At 43.5% G+C, this 18,751-nt stretch overlaps 1 protein-coding gene across 5 annotated transcripts in view; it reads right to left on the bottom strand.

Moving 5' to 3' along the window:
* The window catches only part of SUMF1 (sulfatase modifying factor 1), an 87,948-nt gene extending 83,206 nt beyond the window's left edge, over positions 1-4,742 (bottom strand). For 2 of the 5 annotated variants that reach the window (XM_070493501.1, XM_044754250.2), the window contains exon 1: positions 4,423-4,710. In XM_070493501.1, coding sequence (XP_070349602.1) covers positions 4,423-4,692 — 270 coding nt within the window. In that variant the 5' untranslated portion in view covers positions 4,693-4,710. Of the gene's footprint in view, positions 1-4,422 lie in introns of all 5 variants that reach the window. The other 3 variants (XM_014868374.3, XM_044754251.2, XM_014868375.3) reach the window with 3 other exon arrangements.
* Between the last annotated feature and the right edge of the window lie 14,009 nt (positions 4,743-18,751).

Raw genomic sequence — 18,751 nt, 5'->3', positions numbered from 1 at the left:
AGTAAAATTTTTAAATATCTATATTTTTCCCAGACAATTTTTACTGCCATAACTTTCCAGTGAAACTGTAAATTCCTTGAGTGTAAAGCCCAGCGCTATTTATTTCTTCGTATCCCTCATCTTGCCAAGTGCTCACTAAATGAATTAAAATAAAAAAAAGACTCACACTTGTAAAGCGTCACATTAAAAAGTGTGAAAACGTCCCCCAGAAACCTTACTCATGTTTCCCAGAACACACCAAGCGCTTGCACAATGCTTTGTTTGTGCCCATGCTATTTTCCTTCTGGGAATGTCCTTCCTTCTCCTTCCATCCCTAGCTCCTGAAAATGTCTCCTCCAAAGCCCAGCCAAATGTGACCTTTTCTCTGAGGCACTTCCTGACTTGTCCAGGAAGAATAAATCATTTTTTCCTCTCCAAGTGCTCTGTATACCCTCCTCCTATAGTATTGTCACTATAGAAAAATGATGCTTACATCATCAATGATTGTGATTGTGTGTGTGTGTGTATGAGAGAGAGAGAGAGAAAAAAGAGACCCACCAGAGGGGAAATGCCTTGAGGGTACGGCATAGGTCTTTTTCTTTTCTTTACGCCCAGGGCATAGGACAGGGTCCTATGTGCCAAATAAACATCTGTTGAATTAAACTAAATAAACAGGAAACAGAGAAAAAATGGATTTAATACAAGCCCAATCAAAATCCCAGCAAGTTATTTTAGGGATATCAACAAACTGATTCTAAAGTATACGTGGAGAGGCAGAAGACCCAGAATAGCCAACATGATGCTGAAAGAGGAAAACAAAGTTGAGGGAATGGCGCTCTCCAACTTCAAGACCTACTATAAAGCTACAGCAATCAAGACAGTGTGGATTAGTGAAAGAACAGACAAATATATCCATGGAACAGCACAGCGAGCCCAGAAACAAACCTCCATAAATATGGTCAATTGATCTTTGGATCAATGACAAAGGAACAAAGGTAACACACTGGGACAAAGACAGTCTCTTCAACAAATGTTGGAACCAGACATCCATATGCAAAAAAAATGAATCTAAACACAGACCTTACACCCTTCACAAAAACTAACTCAAAATGGATCATAGACCTAAATGTAAAACACAAAAACTATAAAACTCCTAGAAGATAACATAGGAGAAAACAGATGACCTTGGGCATGGTGATGACCTTTTAGATACAACATCAAAGGCAACATCCATGAAGGAAACTGCTAAGCTGGACTTTATTAAAACTAAAAACTTCTGCTCTGCAAACGACAATGTCAAGAAAACAAGAAGACAAGCCACAGACTGGGAGAAAATATCTGTAGAAGACACATCTGATAAAGGACTGTTATCCAACATATACAAAAACTTTTAAAACTCAACAATAAGAAAAAAAAAATCCAGTTAAAAAATGGGCCAAAGATCTTGATAGATACCTCACCAAAGATGATAGAGAGATGCCAAAGATGCTCCACATCATATGTCAACCAAAAAAATGCAAATTAAAACAACAATGAGATACCACCACATACCTATTAGAATGGCCAAAATCTGGAACACTGACAATACCAAATGCAAGTGAGGAAGCGGAGGAACACGAATTCTCATACATTGCTAACGGGAATACAAAATGGTACAGCCACTTTGGGAGACAGCTTGGCAGTTTCTTACAAAACTCAACTCACACTTGCCATTCAATCCAGCAATCAAGCTCCTTGGTATTTACCCAAAGGAGTTGCAAACTTATCTCCATAAAAAAACCTGCACACGAATGTTTATAGCAGTTTTATTCATAATTGCCAAAACTCAGAAGCAAGCAAGATGCCCTTTAGTAAGCGAATAGATTAATAAACTGTGGTACATCTAGACAAAGGAAGATTATCAGCACTAAAAAGAAATGAGCTATCAAGTCATGAAAAGACATGAAGGAACCTTAAATGCATATTACTAAGTGAAAGAAGCAAATCTAAAAAGGCTACATACTATATGATTCCAACTATAGAACATTCTGGAAAAGGCAAAACTACGGAGACAATAAAAAAATTAGTAGTTGCCAGTGCAGAGGGGGAGGAATGAATAGGCAGAGCACATAAGATTTTTAGGGCAATGAAAATACTCTACGATATTATAATGGTGGATATATATCATTAGACATTTGTCCAAACCCATAGAATGTACAACATCAAGAGTGAACCCAGGGGGCCAGCCCAGTGGCGCAGCAAAGTGCCGACGTTCCGCTTCGGCGACCCAGGGTTCGCTGCTTGGGATCCCAGGTGCGGACATGGCACCGCTTGGCAAGCCATGCTGTGGTAGGCGTCCCACATATAAAGTAGAGGAAGATGGGCATGGATGTTAGCTCAGGGCCAGTCTTCCTCAGAGAAAGAGAAGGATTGGCAGCAGATGTTGGCTTAGGGCTAATCTTCTTCTTCAAAAAAAAAGAGTGAACCCAAAGGAAAACTATGGACTTTGGGAAATTATGATGTACCAATGAAGGTTCATCAATTGTAACCTGTAGCATTCTGGGGGGAAAAGTTGATAATGGGGGAGGCTATGCATGTGTAGGGTTTGGGGGTATACAAGAAATCTCTGTACCTTCCTTTCAATTTTATGAACCTAAAACTGCTCTAAAAGAAAGGGGAAAAAAAGAGGCTATCACTACAACCATGTACCTCTCCCATAATATTGGACTTCCCGAATTTAGAGTAAATGACTAAGTGTCAGAATTAGACCAAAGTCATCTGCACAGAAACTAAAGTCTTTGAAACGAAGGTAAACAGAGAGATAAAGAACTGCCTGCTATGAAGTCTTTTGTCTTGATAAGAAGGCTACTTCAAGTTCAATCATTAGGTTAAAAGTCCTTGAAGGCTTGTGGGTTGTGTTCTCAGCAACCCCTAGTTTACTAACAGCTTGGGATGCCTCCACATATTATAGAAAGTGACTGCAAGAACTAGCCAAAGTGACCCCTACAATATCCAGTCTGGACACAAAACCACTCTAAACGGATGAAAAAACGTATATCTTATAAATGTGATTCAAAAGATACTGCCACCCACATCCTATTCTGGAACCAACAGGAAGTTGGAGCATTTAAAATGAGCAATGTTCAGCACTGGCCAGAAGGTTCTAGGCAAAATTTTGAGACAGACCAATGTGCACATGCAAATAAACAGCTACCCTGTTGGTTACAAAGCAGATAAACAGATACAGGGCTCTCTCTCTCTGGAAGAAGGGAGAAACTGATTATCAATTACCATGCAAGTTACAGATGAATTAAAACCAATTATGGCCAATACACACTACAATAGTAACCAGGGCTCCCCACCACACAAAAGATAAACACTAATAATGCAGGTCACCCTCTGAGGAACAATAGGAAAAAGCTAAAAGGCTAATAATTATATAAGATGGAGAAACAATGAGAAGACCAGCTTCCAACCTCCTAACACTCTTTACCTGAGACACAAATTTATCATCCTGACCCCCCACCACCCTCACAGCCTACTTGGGAGAGACATTAGCAGACAAACATCTTTAATAATTGTTATGTCAGAGTAAATCCGTACTGCTGTGGTAGCATATGCAAATACCGAAAAGGAAGGAAGGGGAGAAGCCCAGGTAAGGCTTGTCGGAGGATGTTACCTCACCTAAATCCTGAAACCTGTCAGAATTAATCCAGAGAAAAGAAAAGTGGGATGGAAAAAGGAGGAGGAAAGGGTGTCCTATGTATACAGAAAGGGCACTTCTTTAAGAGTCAGAAGACCTAGGTTCTAGTTTGTTTCCACAACCAGACCAATATGCAAAGTACTTGGCAGACAGGACGATGTACATAATACTCGTTCTTAATGTTGTTATTTATATATCGTCGTCGCACATACATTCAGGCACTATGCCAGGCATAGATAAAAAATAGTAATAAAGCTACTGTTAACTTAGTCCTTCCTATGTGCTGAAGTGCTGGGGATAGCAGGATAAATAAGACATGTCCTTGTCCTCAAGAAACAAAATCTATTGGAAGAGACTACGGGTAAGTGTGCAAAAATGTGAGAGACACTGAGACCCAGTGTCCTGATTCCTTCACAGATAACGAGAGGAACCCAGGACTTAAACCCGAATCTATCTGACTTAGAATTATAAGAACCTCATCAAGAAGATAGGGTGGAAGGAGGAGGTAAGAGGTAAGAAAAAAGAGTGACAACTGTCCTCAAACCAAACTCCCTGATGCTCAAAATTAAGCTGAGCCCCAAGACCCAGCCGTTTTCGGGGGCGATGAGGGAGGAGGAACTCCCCATCAAATCGGATCAGCAGGTGCGCGATCTAGTGTGCGGGTATCATCTTTACTTCCGACCAATCCCTTGCCTTGCCCATTCCAATCCTGTCCAGGAACCTGGTGGCCCCCACCCGCCTCCTGGGAATCGAGAAAGCACCTTGGTGGGCGCGAGAGGCCGCTCTCCGGGGCCCGAGCCCGGGGCGTTCGCCTCCCGCGAGTACCGGTGCGCGGCCGCCGAGCTGCCGTGGGCCCCGGACCGCTGGGGAGTGCCGCAACCGCACGAGCCCCCGAGGGACGCCGCGCCCGAGCCGGCCCCGGTCTCTTCGCTCCCTGCCGCCTGGACCGGCAGCAGGAGCAGCGGCAGCAACAGGACGAAACCTAGGCCGGTGCAGCGGCCACGAGCCGGCCCTCGCGCGGGCGCGGCCATGTTGTCCCGCGAGCCATGTGACCCTTTGGGTCACGTGGCCCTCCCTCCTTAAAGGGGCCTGACCCCAGGTTGACTTGAGTGACTTAAGAAAGTTGCCCCCAATCCACCTCTCTCCAGGTACCTGTCTTTTGAGCGCGCCTCCTTGACTCTGCTGACGTAAAAACACAACAATACCCTACAAAACTCATGGCTTTCGACAGACTGTGGACCCCATTATTATTGCTGCATTGAAAAAATTACAATCGAATTTATTGAGCATTTGCTATATGCCATTCACTATGCTAAGTAATCACTTCACTTTTTGAATGTCATTTCATCCTCACAACGTCCCTATTGATATTGGGTTCACAGAGCAATTAAGTGACTTGCCCAAGCTCACGTGGCAAATAAGTGTCAAAAACGAGATTTAAACCCAGCCACAATGGATCTCGGTGTCTCTAACATATAGCTTCGAACTCTTGAGTTTTAACCATTATGCTGCATTGTATGTGATTAAATAAGCTTCCCTTAGGGAAAGGAAAATGGAAGATGGATGTGTTGAAGGACGCTTCGCCAAGGGATACAGTGAGAGAAATCCAAACTATGGAATATGTACAACAGTGACTCTCAAAGTGTTGTCCCAGACCAGCAGCATCACTTAGGAACTTGTTAGAAATGCAGTACTGAGTCAGAATCTCTGAGGACAGGACATAGCAATCTGTGTTTTTAACTACTTCCACAGATGATTCTAATGCATACTGATGCACACTAAAGTTTAAGAACCACTGTTTTATAGGACCAAATTTCTTCAGCAAAAAAATAAACGCAAAACAGACAGAAGATGAAGGGGGAACTTGTAGGTTAAAAATAAGGTCTCAGCCAACTGTAATATATGAACCTTATCTAAATACTGATTCAAACCTACTGATCTCAAAACTTTTAGGATAATCAGGGAAATATGGCCACTGAATCAAATTATATTTGCTAAAATTAAGGAATTGCTGTCAATTTGTTTTTAGTTTTTTAGGAGTGATAATGATATTTGTGGTTATGTCTACTAAAGGCATCCCTTCCTTTGAGATATATGTATTGAAATATATATATGGATAAAAAGATATGCCATCAAGGATTTGCTTCCCAAAATATGGATGTTCGAGGGGTAGCTGGAGATGAAGCATAGTTGGCCGTGAGTTGATCATTGTTGAACCTGGTTTATGGGTATTTGAGTGTTTATTGTACTAGTCTCCCTAGTTCATGTTTGAATTTTTTTAATATAAAGAAAAGTCCTGATCATTTTGCAATATATACAAACATCAATTTATTATGTTGTATACCTAAAACTAATATAATGTTATATGTCAATCATATCTCAATTTTTAAAAAAGGTGAAATTTAAAAGTCCTCTCCTCCTCGTTGACTGTTTTACAGTTTGTCAAGAGCTTTCACACATTTTCTCATTTGAGATCACAACCACTTGGCAAGAAACCTATTATTACCATACCCATTTATAATTGATGAGGCTAGAAGGTCAATGCTTTAACCAAGGTTTTATATATTTACTGTGCACAATACAGCTTCTAGGGTCTAGGTTAGAGATAATCTTTGTTAGTCTCATTGCAAAGGTTCAGTCACAGCATGTTCTGTGTCTTCTGCCCTTCCGAGACCCGAACTCCTCTGATTCGTGGTCCTGCTACACTTTTAGGCAGGAAGCCCCATGAAGGCACAGGTCCTGCCTATTTGTGCATCACTGTGTCAGCAAAATTAGGCCCAGGCCTGGCACATAATAAACACGCCGTGAATATTTATTGACTTAATAGATAAATGAACGAATGGCGGTAATCAAGACCTCTTTCTCTTAAAGGGAAGCAAATTGTTGAAAAAATAATACAGATTTTAGACTCAGAAAGAGCCGTGTTTAAAGGAGGCCACTTGCAAGAGGTATGACCAGGTAAATTACTTTACCCTTCTGATCCTCTGTTTCTTCATGTGTGAAAGAGGGATTATAATAGCACCTTCTTAAAGATTTTACGAGGATTAAATGAGATAAAGTATGTAAAAAGCTTAGCATTTAACAATAGCTCAAAAAAATTCCTATTATTAGCAGTCGTTATCAAAGATGGAAATTTTGTGAATTTTCCAGGCGGTATCAACCTTATCACTCAATCCATTAAATAATTTCTTATTGGTCACTAAGCAATGAGTAAGTGGAAAAAATTGATGAGAAATCTCTAGGTGAGGAGGCCTGTGCTAGGAATTAGAGTTAAACGTACAGCTCAGGGGCCACCCCATGGCTGAGTGATTAAGTTCGCACACTCTGCTTCAGCGTCCCAGGGTTCCGCAGGTTCGGATCCTAGGTGCAGACGTGGCGCCACACATCAGGTCTTGTTGAGGTGGCATCCCATATGGCACAGCCAGAGGCACTCACAACTAGTATATACAACTAGGTACCTGGGGGCTTTGGGGAGAAAAAGATCAGCAACAGATATTAACACAGGTGCCAATCTTCGAAAAAAAAAAAAGTACAGCTCAGCAATCAACTCTCCATAAATTAGGGCAATTTATCTAGAATTTCTCCCACCCTCCATTTCCCATTTGAGATCCTCCTGCTGGTCTTCTTGCCATATAATGAAGCTGGCTGAAAGACTCTAGGCCTGAAGGTGACTTGTGTGTGTTCACTAAACAGCGAGGAGGCCAATATAGCTACAGTAGAGTAAGGGACAGGGAAAAAAGAAGGGAGGTTAGAAAGGTAACAGAGGACCAGATTATGTAGGATCTGGTAAGACTCTACTCTTAGTGACAGGCAGTGCTATTATACAGTTTTGAGAAGACACCTGACACTTTTCCTGCTACTCATGGTCAATTTCCCTGTCAAGTCGAAAGTGCCCTGATGGCAGCCATGGCTTCTAGTTCAATGACCTCTTCCTGTGTCCATAGAAAGTGTGCGCTCTCTTGGGGACCAGGAACTCCAACTCTACAGAGCCCAAAGTTTCAGGGATGGGAAGAACAAAGTCCCCAGTGGGTTGTTAGGAGTGGTAATAAGTGGGACCACTTCTACTTCCACCCTTTGGTTCATGAACCCATGTATTCGTCCTACTTGGGAATACAGTGCCGTATAGACATCTCTGATTGAATACACATACTGCATTCTTAGAGATGACCCCATCCTTGCAGAGGATGGCCTCCAACTTGGCATTTCCACTGTGCCTTCATTAAGTTATTCCTACTCTCTGTGAGGCCAGCTGCTTTTGGTTGGTGTAGTATGGGATAAGACCATTGGATCCCATGGCCATGATCTACCCCTGCAAATTCCTCACTATGAAGTGGGTCCCCTGAGCAAATGCTCTGCAGTGTGGGAATATATGCCTGTGGATAAGGCATTCTGCAAGTTCCCAGACAGTGGTTCTGGCTGAGGCTCTTGAAACAGGAAAGGCACAGTTCAAACTTTATTCATTGTGAAGATTCTCCATTGCCACTGTTTTTCAAGGCAGCTCCTAAGCTTGGCTGTGACACAGTTACCATCCATTTTTGGTTTGCATCCTCATCCTGAGCCCACCCATTCATAAACCCAGCTTGGGCTTTTTCCTCCTCCTTCTGCTGGGCTTACGAGACCCCCTTGAAGACCATAGATGTGAGCAGAGGGTGGGGCACTGGTGCAATGGTGGTTATAAGCAGCTTACTCAGGTTCTCAGGTCTTTCTCGGGCTTGATCTTGAATGTAGTATTTCCATCTGATAACACATTGCTGCTGAGCCTGCCTAACTTTGGGACTTGGTGACAGAACCATCTAATGATGGCAGTTCTAGATACATGGTTACTCTGTGTTTGGTAGCCAACCATTCTATCTCTACCAGGGTCCAGTGGCATATAAACAGCTGTCTTTTATAAGGTGCATAATTGTATTAGTCAGGATTCTCCAGAGAAGTAGAACTAATAGGATGTATATATATTTATATAGAGGAAGAGATTTATTATAAAGAATTCGCACACATGATTATAGAGGTGGGCAAGTCCCAAGATCTGCAGGGTGAGTTGGCAAGATGGAGCCCCAAGAGAACCAGTGGTGTAAGTACCAGCCTGAGTCCAAAGGCTCAAGAACCAGAAGAGCTGATGGTCTAGTTTCAGTTGGAAGGCTGGCAGGCTCGAGACCCGGGAAGAGCCAATGTTTCAGTTGGAGCCTGAAGGCAGGAAAAAAGCCGATGTCCCAGTTCAAAGGCAGTCAGGAAGAATTCTCTCCTACTCGGGGGAGAGTCAGCTGTTTCATTCTATTCAGGCCTTCAACTGATTGGATGAGGCCCACCCACATTAGGGAGAACAATCTGCCCTATTCAGTCTACCAATTTAGATGTTAGTCTCATCCAAAAACACTTTCACAGAAACACCAGAATAACGTTTGACCAAATGTCTGGGCACCCCATGGACCAGTTGAGTTGACATAAATTCAACCATCACAGTAGTTCTTTGTTGTGGATGGCACAGCTTTGCTCCAGAATCCCAGGGGCCTGCTGTTATGATTCTCCCAGTGGGGCTTGCTATCATCTCCATCCTGCATCTTCTGCATCACTGATACCTCCAACACCAGGAGGGCTGCCATTGTATGACCCCAGCAGCAGGCTGCTTGCACCGCAGCCTGGACCTGCTGTAGAGCCTTTTCCTTCTCTTAGCCCCACTCAAACCTGGCCTTCCATGTCGCCTGGTGTATGGGCTGGAGCAGTATTCCTAGGTGTGGAATGTTGCCCCCAGAACCTGAAAAGACCTCGTGCTTCCTTCTTTGTAGTAAGGATGCACAATGCAGCATTTTGTCTTTTTCTTTTCCTTTCCTTTTCCTCAGCACAGACTTGACCACTGAACCCACCCTTACTGAGGTGGAAAGTCTTTGAATCTTCATGGGTTTATCTCCCATCTCTGGAGTGTGTGTTTCTTACAAAGGCCCCCAGCGTTCTAGCCTCTACCTGCTCATCCTGCCTGCCTAACAATATCATCAATGTAAGAGAGCCTTATAATATTCTGCTAGATGTCCAGATAGTTTAGTCCAGCTCTTCTCAAACTACATTATCACAGAGGGCAGGAGCAGTGACATGGCCCTGGGGCAAAACCGTAAAGCAGGAGTTGATGAACTTTTTCTATAAAGGGGCAGATAACAACTATTTTAGGCTTTGTGGGACACGTATGATCTCTGTTGCATATTCTTCTTTGATTTTGTTGTTATCATTATTTTATAAACCTTTAAAGGGGCCGGCCCCGTGGTCGAGTGGTTAAGTTTGCGCCCTCCACTTCCGTGGCCCAGGATTTTGCCAGTTCAGATCCTGGGTGGGGACCTAGCCCTGCTCATCAGCTGAGCACCATGCTGAGACGGCGTCCCATATGCCACAACTAGAAGGACCCACAACTAAAATATACAACTATGTACTGGGGGGGATTTGGGGAGAAGGAAAAATTAAATAAATAAATAAAAATCTTTTTTAAAAATGTAAAAACTGTTCTTAACTCAATGGCCATAGGAAAACAGGCTATGGGCAACTGTTGGAGGCATTTGGCCCCTGCAGTAAAGTAATATTTTACCCGTTCCATCTTAATGTGAACACTTCCTGATTCTTCTTCCTGACTAGGATAGAAAAAAACACTTTTACTGAATCCATGGCGATGCACTATATGCCTGAAGCTTTACTACTCTCCTCTGGTAACAATGCCGTATCCCGCACAGCGCTAAGATTGGGGACTGTGTTGGCTGAGCTTGCCGACGTCTACAGCCACTCTTTTTAGTGGGCTCACCACCCGTAGCCTCTCTCTGACTGCAGATGTTAAGCAGCACCCTTCTTGGTTACTCGCCTATTTTACCATCTGCACATGCCCTGCAGGTCAAGTTTCCTTGGCGACCTGCCTAGCTTGTCTGCTGTTATACCCTTTGTAGCCCCCTGGCTGCTCATGGTAAACGCCACCAGCTGGCTTATATTGCTCCAGGCCCTGCCATCTCCATCACTATTAGCAAGCTCCAGCTCAGTGGCCGCCTCTCCTAGTCAGCACGGCCTGCAGGGACAAGCCTTGGCTGAACTGCCCAGTCGTGCTTGCACCCCTCTGCTCCGTGCACACCTGATGGCCTTGGGGAACATGTGTCCTATGGGCTCTCCTGTGGAACATAGTCTTCAGTGGGTCTCCTGGCCTCTCAGAACAAATCCAAACAGCATTCCTACTTCCCTGAGCTATCGAGTCCTTTCCTCCATTGGCCTCAGCAACCCTGCATTTCACCCTCATTCAGAGCGAGCCACTGCTTTCTCCTGGGTTCTCTGAGCCACCTGCCACTGAGTTTTCCCCTTTCCCTGGGGTTCTTGCCAAGGCATGAAATCCCACCTCCCAAGTGAGTCCCTCAAAGTTGATACATTCTTGCTCATCCAGTCTTATGTTTTGGACCCTTAATCAAAAACCCAGGAGCAGGCCCCGTGGCCGAGAGGTGAAGTTCGCGCGCTCCACTTCGGCAGCCCAAGGTTTCGCCAGTTTGAATCCTGGACGCGGACGCCGCACGGCTCTTCAAGCCATGCTGAGGCGGCATCCCACATGCCACAGCTAGAAGGACCCACGACTAAAAATACACAACTGTGTACCGGGAGGTCTTGGGGAGAAAAAGGAAAAATAAAAAAAATCTTAAAAAAAACAAACCCACATGGTCCCAGTCCAGGATTATGTGTACGTACTAGGTAATTCTTTGTTTAAACAGCTTTATTGAGATATAATTCCCACACCATAAAATTCACCCTTTTAAGGTATATAATTCAATGTTTTTTTAATATAGTCACAGTATGGTATGACCATCACCACAATCTAATTTTGGAACATTTTTATCACCCCCAAAAGAAACTCTAAACCTCATTAATAATCACTTCTTATTTCCTCATTCTTTCATCTCAGCCCTAGATAACACCTAATCTACTTTCTGTCTCTATAGACTGGCCTATTCTGAACATTTCTTATAAATGGCATCATACAAAATGTGACTTTTTGTGACTGCTTCTTTCACATGAAATAATGTGTCTGAGGTTCATCCATGTTGAAGCATGAATCAGTACTTTCCTTTTTATGGCCAAAATACCCAATTTTATTTATCCATTCATCAGTTGATGGGCATTTGGATTGTTTCCACTTTTTGGCTATTATGAATAATACTGCTATGAACAGCATATGAGCATCCGTGTATAAGTTTTGTGTGGACATGTGTTTCCATTTCTCTTGGGTATATACTAGCATGGGGTTGTTTGCTCATATGGTAACTCTATGTTTAACTTTTTGAGGGAACTGCCAAAACTGTTTTCCAAAGTGGCTGTACCATTTTACATTCCCATCAACAACGCACAAAGGGTTGTAATTTCTCCACCATGTGATTAATTCTTGCATCTCCTTTAGAATAAAATCTCTTTGCTCCTTTATCAGGCCTAGCATTTACTCCATTTGGCTATACTGGGATTGAACCCTCCTTATAGTCTGGCAGCCACAGAGGAGGTGGTGGCAGCTCCTGGGGGTGGTGGGGGGAAACCTGTTGCCTTGTAAGAGAGGGGGCTCTGCCGTGTCTTCCCACTTGGGGGAACTGTTAGTTCCCATAGAAGGGATAGGCCACCTCCACAGGCTCTGGGGGCTCAGGGAAGTCTGCAGAGCCATACTTCTCAGGGGCGTCCACCTAGATGTCCCTGAGCCACATTTCAGGTCCCAGGTTTTTCCAACCTGATCCCTGACTTTAGCCTGGGAGACCTGCCTTGGCTGAGCATCCAGACATCTGGGGAACTCTGGTTTCTAACAGTTAGATCATCAGTCTGCCACTTAGCTGGGTCTGCTCTTGCACTGCAGTAGGTAAAGGCCTTTTTGCAAGCTACCAAAGAGGCCCTCTGGCTCTCACACTTAATTCTTAACTGTTTGTGAACTGCCCTCAGTTTCTCATTATCCCTCTGTAGGGGGGCAATGCAACTTGGTAATAACCAGCCAATCCCATTATCCTTGGATGCACTGTTCCTCTATACTTTTCAAATTTCTGAATCAACACACTGGCACAGACATTCCTTTCCACATGGATATTTTCCCAGGTCACCACCAGTAAAATTTTTAGCAACTAGGCTGCCACCTTGTGCATGGGACTATCCATACCCTACACACCACTCAAAGATGAGTCCTCATTGCCAGCCAAGCAGTGGTTGACCTGGTCCCCAAACCCCATCTTATCACCCGCTTTTTTAGACCACTTCTCGTATGAACTGTGGCAGTGCCATTCCTCTCCAAAACAGATGCCAAAATGCAATTAGAAAGGCAGGAGATTAATTGGTGATAACGCCTGTGAAAACTAAAGGGGAGAGGAAATAAGAGGGAGCAGGCAGCGAAAGGTTCCAGACTACAACTCAGGTCTGAGGCCCGAGAAAGGAAGGCGGCAGGGAGGAGCACTGGGCAGGAAATGCCTGGGAGCCTGGGGCTCGGGATGGTTAATTTATGTGTCAACTTGACTGGGCCATGGAATGCCTGGATATCTGGATAAACATTGTCTGTGGGTATGTCTGTCAGGGTGTTTCCGGAAGAGATGAGCATCTGAATCGCTGGCTGGACTGGTTAAAACAGATGGCCCTCTCCAATGTGGGTGGGCATCATTTAATCCTTTGAGGGCCTGAAAAGAACAAAAAGGTAGAGGGAGGTTGAATTTGTTCGCTGCCTGACTACTTGAACTGGGACATTGATATTTTCTTGCCCTCAGCATTCCTGGTTCTCAGTTCTTCAGACCCAGACTAGAATCTACAACATCGGCTCTCAGGCCTTGGAACGACACCACTGGCTTTCCTGGGTCTCTAGGTAGCAGATGGCAGATTGTAGCACTTTTCAGCCTCCATAATCACGTGAGCCAGTTCCTTATAATAAGTCTCATTTTGTATATATGTATCTCCTGCTGGTTCTACTTCTCTGGAGAACCTATACACAGATGTCTAGGCCAGTCCAACAGGAAGCTCGAGAGTAAAGATTGCTCATTACAGGAGTCTTGCATTTAGCCAAAATGGCCAAACCTTAATCCTCCCACCGTGTTCACTCATTGGTTGGAGCTGCCCAGGAAGAGCATGTCCTCAGTTTGAACACTGTGGCTGATCCCACATGGGCTGCTGCTAGAGGCTGTCAGTTGACTGTCCTTGCAGTAGGTTTGCTCTTGAAGGGGGATCTGAGCACACACTTCCTGGCTGCCACTATGGCCTTGCCTCCCTCTCATTTCATCTTCCATCATTTGTGCTGTGCTCACCATGCTCCAGTCGAGGTATTATTCTTACTGCTCCTAGAACACAGCAGCAGAATCCCGCCATGAGCTCTTTGCACTTGCTGCTCCTTCCACCTGCGATGCTCTACGCTTTTCATGGCTGGCTCTTTCTGGTCATTCAGGTCTTGACACAAATGCTTCCTCCTCAGAGAAGTTTTCTCTGATCCCCAAATAGAAAGTAATCCTTCCCCATTATGCTCTGACACATCACCTCTTTTATCGTCTTCATGCCCTTCTCACTATGTCAAATTACTTTGTTTATTTATCTCTATTCCCATGGGGGCAGGTACAACAACTTTAGTGTTCAATGCTATATCCTCCTAGAACAACACAGGGTATGTATAAGTGCTAAGTAAATATTTGTAGAATAAATGAATGAATCATTGAAAGAATAAAAACCTTCAGACTGGAAAGGATTAAATCTGAACATCAACATTCCTGAAATAGTGCTTCAAAACATTTGCGAGACCAACCCTGGAGATCAGGGTCTTTGTCTCAGCAAAAGCTTGCTGCCTGACAGTGTTATGCTGCCATAGACATTCAAGATGTGACTTTCCATCTTTATAGCCAGGAGGATCTGCGAGATGGGTATAACAGCACCTCCACCCAAGGGTTTTGTGAAGATCCACTTTAATTCATTCAACAAGTCTTTATTGAGTACCGACTAGTTGCCAAGCATGAGTCCAGACACCGAGGATACAACAGCAAACAAAACAAATGAAAATTCTTGACCTTGTGGAACTGACATGAAATAACCTAAAAAGTGAAATACTTAGAATGTTGCTTAGTACATAGAAATAGCTTAAGAATTATTAGTTATTATGATGATTATGATTATCAACCTATTTAATATCTAAAATGAGCATTCCAAAGTGTTATTTTTTTTAAATGGGATACTTTCCTCTGTATATTTAGATAGTAAAAATGAGAAGTCCAAAGGGGCAGAAACATTTTGCCCTGTGGCTCGTTCCTTAGGCGTTCTTCAGAGTCACTGTGTACCGAAATCACCTGATTGGAAAGCCTATTAATTGAAGCTTTCTAGTTTTGCTAATTTGTGCTGTAGCCAATGAGAAAAACTTATAGAAAGAACTTTTCATTTTTGTTTGTTTTTTTCTTCTTTTCTTGTTCAAAGGGTTTGGTTTTCTCTTCCTCCTTGAAATCACCCTCCCTCCCCCGCAAAAAAAGTCTTCCTTAAAGAAAATGCAAAAAAGAGATAAGTTTTAAGGGTACACAGAGAGAAGAGGAGCTGCAGAAAATGGAATGATTCTATTTCCGAAGGGATGGGAACACTGTCAAGAACAGAAGCACATCCTGGAGCGTCTGCAGCAGTTCCAAGGACTGCCGACAGTGTTCTTGATCTTCATTCAGGTGCTCTCTCAGTCCACTCCCCACTTCTCCAAGGTCTCCTGTTCCTGTACACTCATTCCTTCTCCTCCAATTGTTTTGCCTTCCTCACTCTCTCCTCAATATCTGTCCCGTTCCCCCCACCCCCAGCTTCACAGCTTCTGCTTAGTCACAGTACAGTTCCTGTTTCCAGCATGCTCTTGACCCTTCGTGGCCTCAACACTAGGGCACAGCCTCATTCAGCTTCAGCCATGCTGTGAACACTCAAGGTTATCACTGTTTCCCCGTTCAGCCGCTAAAAACGGGAAGCCTGGTTTGCCCAGCTCCACTTTCTCACGCCAGAGCATACTGTAGGCCAAGGGGAACCTACCAAGGGTTTAGCTGCCCTGGAGTCAGTCAGTCATCTCTGGGTCCAATCAGCTATAATTAGAAGTCCAGGTAAAACTGTAATGTGCATCAGAATCACTTAAGGCAATGATTGGTCGGCTCACCCCCAGATTCAGTAGGTCTTGGGGTGGGGCCTGAGAATTTGCATTCCTAACAAGGTCCCAGATACTGCTGATCCAAACAGTTGGTAAACTACTGCTTTCATGAAATAAGCCACTAGTGCTACCCCTTTAGTATCTGTGCTGGGAGGGGCATTTTTCTCTTAGTAATGCCGGAGGCATCGCAAGCACTGTGATTCACAACTCCAGTACAACCTACAATTTTCCTTCTCCAAACTTACCATCCATTTAACTTCCTGATGTTCCTGAACAGTAGTGATTGGAGAGAAGGATGAGCGGAAGCTAGAATGGCACCAAAAGAGGTTTAGAGCAAGTAAAACAGGCTTTATGTGCCTTTCTAACATAAGAAATCCGAGTCATGTTTCTCTTCTAGATCCTAGCTGTCACAATGTTTTGTCAAATAAAATGAGGGAGAACAACGATTCCCAACTTTTTCAAAATTGAGAGCTTAATTGTAAAGGAGAAATATATAGACGTGTATAATATAAATATATATATTTATATTTCAGATGCTCATACAACAGCAATTTTACTTTTAGTATCCATTTATTTAGAAAGTGAAATGTCAAGACGCTGCTGTAAAGGCAGTACCTCAGCAAAGGAAACTGCACATTAAATCACATCGGCTCCTGTGTATATTTGGGAGGTACAAATATATATTATCATTGCAGGCTTCATTGATGCTGACATATGAATGAACCCCCAATCGTTGTAATCACTGGTTCCCCAGGGGGCTGTGACCCAAAGCTTGGAGATCACTGAGGAAGTAATGTCTTTCTGGGAAGTCTTGACTAACATAATAGAAGGAGCCCTGGAATTAGAGTCAAAGATTGGCTTTGGGTCCTAGCATCTATTTAGGAAACTTCAGGTCATTAAACTTCTATGAGCCTGAGTTTCCTACCTTGCCTTTTTCACAATAGTGCTTTATTGAGATAAAAAATGTAAGTATAAGAAGGGAAATAAACACTAGTTGGTATTATTATGGAATCACTTTGATTCTGAGACACGTTTCCATCTTAGTGTATTGTTTCTGAAATCTGGATGCGTCTTTTGAGCTGTGGATACTTATAATGTGGTGGCGCTTCCTTTTCCCTCAAAAAAAAAATGTTTTCAAAGCAGGAGTATATATTTCAGTAAATGGTCTTGGAATCAAGAAAACATGGCTTTACATATTCCCCTAATTGAAAAATAATAGATGAATTCATTTTGTGTTGTTGTTCCTATCTTTTGAAATTTGCAACTATAGTCTGCAAAAGAGAATGTTGCAGATGAATGGACAGAGAAGATATGGTATATATACAATAAAATACTACTCAGCCATAAAAAAGATGAAACTGCTATTTGCAACAACATGGATGGACCTTGAGGATATTATGCTAAGCAAAATAAGTTGGATGGAGAAAGATAATTACTGTATAATTTCACTCATATGTGGACAATAAACAAATAAACAATCACAGATACAGAGAACATATTGGTGGTTAACAAAGGGGAAAGGGGTGAGGGGAGGGTGAAAGGGCAAAGGGGCACATACCGATGGATGGAAACTAGACTTTTGGTAGTGAACACAATGCGGTCTATACAGAAGTCTAAATAGAATGATATACAACTGAAATTTACATAATGTTATATAAAGCAATGTCAACTCAATAAAATTAAAGAAAAGAGAGAGAGAATGTTGCCCTGTTCTACAAGAGAAGACTCTGGTAGGCAGAATAATGGCCCCCAAAGATGACCATGTCCTAATCTCAGAACCTGGAAATATGTTACCTTATATGGCAAAAGGGACTTAGTAGAAGTGTTAATTTAAGGTCCTTGAGACAGGGAGATTATCAGGATGGGCCCCATCTAATCACACAGGTCCTTGAAAGCAGAGGAGTCTCTCCTGGCTTTGGTCAGAGGGAGATGTGACTATGAAATAATGCTGAGAAAGATGCAACATTGTTGATTTTGAACATGGAGAAAGGGCACATGAGCCTAGGAGTGCAAGGAGTGTGGATGCCCCTAGAAGCTGGAAAAGACAAGGAAATGGATTCCCACCTAGGGTCTCCAGAAAGGAATGCAGCTCTGCTAGCACTTTGATTTTAGCCCAGTGAGATCCACATTGGACTTCTGATGTACGAAACTATAAGAAAATAAATCTATGTTGCTTAAGCCACTAAGTTTGTGATCATTTGTTACGGCAGTAACAAGAAACTAACACAAATACGTATTTCAATTCTAGCGTTATCACTTGGTGCAGGCTGGAACTCACAGGCAGAAGGTCAGCAGATGCACAGGACATCCTTTGGAGAGTCGGACAATGTTCTTTGGCTGGGGCACAGCCAGACCATGGTGGGTCTGTGCACCAGAGAGGGACTCTGCCCCCCTCCATCTCTCACCCTCACTGCTCTCCCTTATTGCTAGGAAAGTATGAGTGATTTTGCATGAGGTAGGGCTGGGAATTGGAGAGTGATAATAACCATTTAGGACTCAGGCACACACAGGCTGAGCTCAGATGCCAGCTGTTTAGGGGAATTTAGAGAAATGCCAACTACTCAGCCCTTGGAGATCTTGGGGGCCTCCGGAACCATAGGAAGTCTCAGCCCTCCCTCTGAGAGACAGAAAGCCACAGTCCCAGCCAGGTCCTGGCCAGGCAACCCAAAGTTCCTGCAGTCATTTCCCAGACAGACTTCCCACTTCCCCAGTTACAAGTATGAGGGCTTCATGCCTATAAAGCCTAGCATGCTGCAGCTGATTCTCTAACTTCAGCATCCATCAGAATCACCCAGAGGGCTGCTTAAAACACAAATTGCTGGGGCCCACTCCCTGAATTTCTGATTCAGCAGATCTGGGGTGCAGCTTGAGAATTTGCATTTCTAACAATTTCCCAGATAATGCTGATGCTGCTGGTCTGAGGACCATGGTTTGAGAAGCATGGGAACAATGAGTAAGAGCTTAGGACTCAGGCAGTCCTCGCTGCTTAC

The sequence above is a fragment of the Equus asinus genome, chromosome 21, assembly GCF_041296235.1.
Source record: "Equus asinus isolate D_3611 breed Donkey chromosome 21, EquAss-T2T_v2, whole genome shotgun sequence".
Taxonomy (NCBI): domain Eukaryota; kingdom Metazoa; phylum Chordata; class Mammalia; order Perissodactyla; family Equidae; genus Equus; species Equus asinus.
Note: the sequence above shows the minus strand (reverse complement) of the source record. Positions and strands in the feature narration are given on the sequence as shown.